The following is a 7,821-nucleotide window of genomic DNA, read 5'->3' as shown; positions in this document are numbered from 1 at the left end:
TTTCCTCAATTTTTAGCATCTCTCCATTGGTTTTCTCTAGTAGGTGCCTACCCATTGATTTATGGAGAGGAGTGGATGACTGCATGCTTTGTTAGGGAGTCCTATTTGTGAGAGGTTTGCTTCTTTCAGGAGAAGTGGACTATGCTTGATTTTGGAGGAAGGAGATCCTTATTCTTCCATGCTTGATTTGGTTAGGTTACAAGTCAATGGATGGTTGAGCACATTAGTGACATTGGCTCTTTCCTCATTTCATGTTGGGCCTCTCCCTAATGGGATATCCAGACTTGTTACCCATTTAGAGTGGGTCAAGAGGAGTTTTGAGTCTATAGCATCTTGTTAACACCTAAACTCGGCCTAGACGTTATGGCCGAATTTAGTAAGTCACATGGAATGGATTGAAATCGAGCTTGTCACGTTAAAAATTGTCCCAATTAAGTAGTTTATTTATTTGAAAGAATGTGCTCTAGGTGTTTTCCTCAAACTTATCTTTTAAATGGAAGCTTCTATAACCATCTAATTTAGCAAAACCATTTTTATTTACGAAAACCTTAGTTTTTAAAGAAAACCCGTGTTTTGTTGAGTTGTAGTTAAAGATCCATAAAACAGTATAAAGTCCCAAATTTAAAACAAAATAGTCCAAGTCCAAATTTACATCAAACCCCAAATAAGTAATAAAATTTGAAAATTACGGAAAATGGTTTAAAAATTTATGTGTGGCCACTGTCAAGTCCTCCGTCATACTGATTTGTCAAGTCTGGGGATTACCTGTACAGATTAAACAGAAAGGGTGAGTTTTCGCAACTTAGTGTGTAATCCCCACAAAAAGTCATGCATACAGTTGTATATCAGATACAGTCATACAGTTCGTTGCCTGAGCCCATTACAGAATCAATTTGGGCCTTAGCCCATTCGGATACGATTTTAGAATTATATTAGGCCTTGGCCCATATCAGATACAGAATCAGATACAGTAAATCAAAATCCTACCCACTAGCCTCTACACACCATCTCCTTCCAGCCTTACACACCATGTGGGGACTAATATCAACCTACCCATCCTTACACACCATGCTGTAACGAAATGCGGCACATAATCGGAATATTGAATTGAGCTACCAGATAACAGCTTAAGAGCCTTTCGGACCTTCCCCAATAACATCAACCTCCCCATGCATGCAACATACCATAAATGAGAGCAAATAGATAATAATAGAACATACATGTAGCGAAATGCGGCACATAATCGGAAATTGCAATTGAGCACCAGAAACAAGCTTAAGAGCCTTTCGGACACTTCCTCCAAGTAACATCAACCTACCCCCATGCAATGCAACATACCATAAATGAAATGCAAATATGATAATATAGAACATACATGTAGTTCAGTATAGATATCATGCTCAGTCAGACACAATACAATCAGGTCACATAATAGGGGTTTATGTAAGCTTACCGACCCTATAGTAGGTCCACAGTAACTAGGGCGACTCGTCCAACTTTATAGAATATTTCAAAAAAATGGTCTCACATGCCCATGTGGCCTGCCCGTGTGGGCCCATACACCTGTGTGGCCCACAGGGCCCAAATTAGCCTTGGCAGTGCGGATCACACAGCCTGGCCCAAAATTCCACACGTCAGTGTGGACTACCTGTGTGGGCCCACACGGCCCAATTCAGTCTAGCTCGTGTGTCGCACACAGCCTACCTGGCCACCAAACGGCCGTGTCATGCGTGCACAGCCTGGCTTGTGATCACACGGCCGTGTCCCCTCACACAACCTATCACATGGACGACCAGACGCCCGTGTGGCGTCGATCGAACATTTTTTCAACTTTTACCGAATCTTGTTTTCTGCATTTTGGGTACACACCTGATTCGATTTTGTAGCAAACGCAATCCTGAGCACTCTAAAACCTGAATACAGCATGCCAAACACCGATTAAGTGATTGATTTTAGAATTCAACCAATGAAACAACGAAACCTGACTTATCACTGACAATGAACCTTCATTAATTCTTACTAAACTAAGCAATGAACTCATTGCTCACGACATTCGTCTAAACCATCAATTGTAATGATAGTCAGATTCTAAATTGATTACTAAACACCCATTACAACGAAAAGAATTAGAAGACTTACCTATTCCGCATAAGGGTAAGACACGTTAAACGAAAGATGAAGTGAGAAAAGAGAAAAGAAAAGGAGGGAAAAATAAAAAGAAAAAAGATCAGAAGAATAGCAGAGGATCACGTCAAAAAATTGAGAGGGAGAGAGAGACGAAAAGTTTCAAGCAAAGCAAAAGAAAAACTGAGGGTAATTCACGTAACCTACCTCTAATCCTCAAATCTCTCTACTACCCTAGTAACTACCATCCTCAGACTTTCTGTTTGACCGAAACTCTATCAGTCCACTGAGCAAAAAAAATATCACACCCTTGCCAGAGCAGGGATTCGACACAAGACCTCCAGCACAATAACACTCCACTAACCACTAGACCAGCAGACTTATTCTGATATGAATTTACAAGCAATTCAATATAAGCCTGTTGAACTAGTATAAGGCTTAATTCCAAAATAACTAAATTGCTGAAGGTAATGCTTGAACTTGGGACCTCTCACACATACCCAGAACACTTAACTACTGAAGCAGATGCACAATTGTGTCAATTAATAGTAAAAGCAGAAACCTAAAATTTGGGGCACTTTCGATCTTGAAATTTACCTGATCAGAATAGATGAGGATACTATTGACACATCGCATCCTTAGGCTCCTACGTGGCCTCCTTAGTGCTATGATTCCACCACAGCACCTTGACTAAGAGGATAGACTTTTTCGAAAGGACCTTTAAGTTGTGGTCCAGAATCTGAACCGGCTCTTCCTGGAAGGTCAAGCCTGGCCTAACCTCAATCTCCTCAACAAGAATAATATACGAGGGGTCAGAGCGGTAGTGCCTTAACATCGAGATGTGAAACCATCATGAATGCAGTCTAGATCTGGAGGTAATTCCAATTGATAAGTGACCGGTCCCACTCGTTTCAGAATTCGATACGGCCTAATAAACCTAGGGCTCAACTTGCCCTTGCGTCTGAACCTTGGGACCTTCTTCCATAGCGAGACCTTCAAAAACATGAAGTCCCCCATAGAATACTTAATCTCACATCTCTTCAAATCAGCATAAGAATTTTTCCTGTCAGAAGCTGCCTTTAGACGACCCTAATCAGTCAAACCTTATCCTCAGTCTCGGAAACTAACTCAGGACCCAACACTCATCGTTCACCCAGCTCAGTCTAACACAAAGGAGTACGACACTTACGACCATACAGAGCCTCGTAAGGTGCCATCTGAGTACTTAACTGGAAGCTGTTATTATAGGCAAACTCGACTAGCGGCAGATAGTCCTCCCAACTACCTCGAAAATCAATCACGCAGCTCCTCAACATATCCTCTAGTATCTGAATCACCCTTTCAGATTGATCATCTGTCTGAGGATGGAATGCAGTACTAAAGTCCAATCTAGAACCCAAGCCCTATGCAATTTCTCCCAAAACTATGAAAGCAAAGATCCCTATCAAAGACATTGACACTGGTACCTCATGCAGTCTCACTATCTCAGATATATAAAGCTTTTCCAGCTTCTGAAGCGCATAGTCAGTACAAATCAGTATGAAGTGCGTTGACTTGGTCAATCTATCCACGATGACCCAAACAGAATCCTTCTTAGTGGGTGTCAAGGGTAACCCACTAACAAAGTCTATCGTCACACATTCCCACTTCCAAAGGGGAATCTTAATTGACTTCAGCAAACTTGAAGGCAATTGGTGCTCAGCCTTAACCTGCTGGCATGTCAGATATCTAGCCACAAAATCGGTAACTTCCCATTTTAGTCCTGGCCACTAGTACAACTCACGAAGATCTCGGTATATTTTTTTCCCTCCAGGATGCATAGCATAAGGGCTATTATGTAACTCTTTCAGTATAGACTGCCTCAGATCAGAATCATTCAACACACATATCTGGCCTCGGAAAAACAATACCCCTCAGAGTTCAACCCAAATTTGTGGTGCTACCTCTCCCAATCTGTCTGAACCGAAGACCCAAGGACTCATCCTCCAACTGTTTACCCTTAATCTGCTCAATCCTTGTTGGCTTAATCTGAAGCTCGGCTAATAAGCTACCATCATCGAATAGATTAAGGCGAGCAAATATCACCCTCAAATCTGTCATAGCCTTACGGCTCAAAGCATCGGCCACCACATTGGCCTTGTGAAGATGATACTCAATGGTGCAGTCGTAATCCTTAAGCAGCTCAACCCATCTACGTTGCCTAAGATTCAACTCCTTCTGGGTGAAGATGTACTTAAGGCTCTTGTGATAAATGTAGATGGTACACTTCTCACCATATAGATAATGCCTCCAGATTTTCAGTGCAAAAACCACGGCGGCCAACTCCAAATCATTCGTTGGGTAATTTCTTCATGAGTCTTGAGCTGACGAGATACATATACAACCACCTACCATCTTGCATAAGCAACAACCCAACCTGACACGTGATGCATCACTGTATACCACATAGTCTTACCAGACTCAGGCTGTATTAGAATAGGAGCCTGAGTCAGAACAGTCTTGAGCTTCTCGAAACTCTCTTGCTGTGCATCATTCCACATAAAAGGAACTCCTTTACACAGAAGCTTAGTCAACAGAGCTGCAATCAAGGAGAATCCTTCTACAAAGCGCCAATAGTAACCCGCCAACCTTAGAAAGCTGCGGATCGCAGATACATTCTTTGGTCGTTTCCAATCCAACACCGCCTCATTCTTATTGGATTAACTCGTATCCCCTCAGCAAAAACTACATGTCCCAAAAATGTCACTTCTTGGAGGCAGAACTCACACTTGCTGAACTTCACATACAACTGTTTCTCACGAAGAATCTATAGTACCACTCTCAGATGCTCATCGTGCTCATTTTCAGACTTAGAATACACCAAGATATCATCTATGAACACCACCAAAACCGATCCAGGTAGGGCTAGAATACTTGGTTCATCAAGTCCATAAATGTCACTGGTGCATTAGTCAAACCAAAGGGCATTACTAGGAGCTCGTTGTGTCCATAACGAGTCCTACATGACGTCTTATACACATCAACCTCCTTAATCCTTAATTGATGATAACCTGAACGTAGATCAATCTTGGAAAACATAGGAGCCCCTCTGAACTAGTCGAATAAATCATCAATCCTTGGAAGTGGATACTTATTCTTAATCGTTAGCTTGTTCAACTGTCAGTAGTGGATACACAACCTCATTGTTCTATCTTTATTTTTCACAAATAACACAGGTGCTCTCCACAGAGACATACTAGGACGAATGAACCTACGATCTAGCAATTCCTGAATTTGAGCCTTAAGCTCCGTAAGCTCCTTCAGTGCCATTCGGTAGAGGGTGACTGTGCTTGAAATAAGCTTAATCTTAAATTCCACTTTTTGGTTCGGAGGCAAACCCGATAGTTCCTTGGGAAAGACATCTGAAAAATCCCTCACAGTTCTGATGTCCTTTATAAAAGAATATCTAAAATCAGAAACACTTACATATGCCAAAAATGTCTCACACCCTATTCAAATCAACTTTTCTGCTACCAATACATAAATCACATTAGTTAGAAAATCCCGTCATTCCCCAATAACAACTACCTCATCGTCCTCATCGATTCTCAAAACGACCCTATTGGTTGCACAGTCCAAATTGGTGTTTGACCAACCAGTCTATCCCCAAAATTAAATCGAACTCCCCGAACGAAAGCTCCATTAGATCTGCCAAAAATACTGTCTCTTGGACCTCTAGCAGGATGTCTCTATACAATTTGCTAACTCGGATAGATTGCCCTACAAGACTCACAACAGTCACCCCACTAGAAATATCCTTAACCGGAATACCTAAAGTTTCAGACACAGTGTTAGGTACATTGGAGTGTGTAGAGCCTATGTCTATCAATGCAAGATAAGGTACATTGTAAATTAAAAACGTACCCGTGATGACGTCTAAAGCATCTCTATCCTCTCATCGACGAGCAGCATAAACAAGAGCAGGCTACTTCGCCTCAGTCTGTCCAGTACCTCTTCCCAGTGCTCTTTGTCCACGGCCCATGCCGTTACCACCCCTAGCCCGACTACGACCCCTAGGTGGCTGCTGAACTACCCTCGGTGACTGCGCTGTACAAGAACCTGGAGCTTGCATCTGATCGACCCTCAGTGAACACTCACGAATGTGGTGCTCAGTAGACCCATATCCTAAACATGCCCTAGTAGTCCTCCAACATTTGCTCGGATGGCGTCTACCACAATGCCTACAAGGCAAGTTCTTTGTAGGTGCAATGGGGGCCCCAACTCTAACTGGTCCATTAGATCTGACCTTTTTCTTAGGCCTCAGCGTAGAACTCGAGGGCCCCGAATCCCTCTTGTTTCTACCCCTTTCTCTCTCTCTGTTTTGGCGCTCAGCGTGCTTCACCTCCTCGGCGATATATGCCCTCTCTACTAGTGCTAAAAAGTCACCTCTCTCTGTGGAGCTATCAGAACTCTCAAACCGTCCCTAAGTCTATCCTCAAAGTGAACACAATGCTCATATTCAGTTGCCACCATGCCTCGCGCATAGCTGCTCAATCTTAAAAACTCAACCTCATACTCAGCCACTGAATGATCTCCTTGCGTGAAATTCAGAAACTCATGTCTCCTAGTATCGATGTAGCTTGCCCCTACATATTTACCTTGAAAAGTAGACTTATAAAAATCCCATGTCAGTCGTTCGAGCTGAGTGCTCTCCTAAACAGTCAGCCACCATTAGTATGCTTCATCGTGAAGCAAGGAAATAACCCCTTTTAATTTCTATTCAGGGGTAAAATCCAGGTCATCCATGATTCTTTCAGTGGCCTCCATCCAGTACTCGGCCACGTTAGGGGTGACTCCAGTGACACCCCTAAATAACTCAGCCTTGTTGGACTGGAGTTGTTCCGTAATCGACCCTCTGCCTCCAAATCCAGTGTTCCGCCCAATGACCTTCTCTAATATCCTCAGCATAGCTTGAGACAAGGCGTCGTCCCTGGCTATGTGATCTTTAGACCCAGTCTCAGTCGCAGGTAACACCAGCGTCTCACTCATGTCTAAATTAGGCATACTGTCAGATGCCAAGGACTCAGCTCGAGTCTCTCTACGGCCCCTTCCATGGCCTCTAATACCCTATCTACAGATACCTCGTGCACTCATCGTAGGTTCGAAGCTTATTTGTATTAACATTTTATGAATCAGTAACAGTTTTGATATTTATTAGCAGATATTTTATGCCAACAGTAACAGAAATTTAAAGTTCGTTATCGCGGATCACAGTCTGTATTAGTTTTCCCTACAGTCTTAGAGCACACTAACTATAGTATTTTCACAGTATACTAATAGTATTTTTAGGTAAAACTTATCAAAGTTTCAGAATAGTTACAGAACTGGCGCCGGAGACTCGATGTACCACATATTCAGTCAAATCATTTAAAATTATTTGTAAATCAGTTCTTTGAATCCAACCTTTTAAAACCCAAAATCCACAGCCGAGTTTTGCAACCTGACTCTGATACCATTAAATGTAACACCCCAAACCTAGCCTAGACGTTATGGCTGTATTTAGCGAAGTCAAATAGAATAGATTTTGAAATAGAGCTTGTCACATTAAAAATCGTTCCAGTTAAGTATCTTTTATTTAATTTGAAAGAACGTGCTCTAGGTGTTTTGCCTCAAAACTTGTCTTTTAAGCTGAAGCTTTTGTAACCAACTAATTTAGGA

The 7,821-nt window shown here is 42.2% G+C and overlaps 1 protein-coding gene across 1 annotated transcript; it reads right to left on the bottom strand.

Moving 5' to 3' along the window:
- Nucleotides 1-4,511: 4,511 nt before the first annotated feature.
- On the bottom strand, nt 4,512-7,152 carry LOC121230494 (uncharacterized). The gene is made up of 7 exons (XM_041115385.1): nt 6,925-7,152; nt 6,673-6,816; nt 6,115-6,586; nt 5,825-5,985; nt 5,361-5,553; nt 4,940-4,995; nt 4,512-4,814 (listed from the first exon to the last, which is right to left on the bottom strand). The coding sequence occupies exons 1-7, from the start codon at nt 7,150-7,152 to the stop codon at nt 4,512-4,514; spliced, it is 1,557 nt and encodes a 518-aa protein (XP_040971319.1).
- Between the last annotated feature and the right edge of the window lie 669 nt (nt 7,153-7,821).

The sequence above is a fragment of the Gossypium hirsutum genome, chromosome A06 (assembly GCF_007990345.1).
Source record: "Gossypium hirsutum isolate 1008001.06 chromosome A06, Gossypium_hirsutum_v2.1, whole genome shotgun sequence".
In the NCBI taxonomy this organism is placed as follows: domain Eukaryota; kingdom Viridiplantae; phylum Streptophyta; class Magnoliopsida; order Malvales; family Malvaceae; genus Gossypium; species Gossypium hirsutum.
This window is presented reverse-complemented; position numbering and strand designations above follow the sequence as displayed.

Excerpts from the sequence above, each read along its gene's own strand:
- LOC121230494 (XM_041115385.1), bottom strand. The coding sequence starts at position 7,152 with ATGAGTGAGACGCTGGTGTTACCTGCGACTGAGACTGGGTCTAAAGAT. Across the intron at positions 5,554-5,824 it reads TGCTAGAGGTCCAAGAGACA|GACATCAGAACTGTGAGGGA; the intron begins GTATTTTTGGCA and ends TCTTTTATAAAG. Across the intron at positions 4,996-5,360 it reads TCGTAGGTTCATTCGTCCTA|ATGATATCTTGGTGTATTCT; the intron begins GTATGTCTCTGT and ends TGGTGTTCATAG.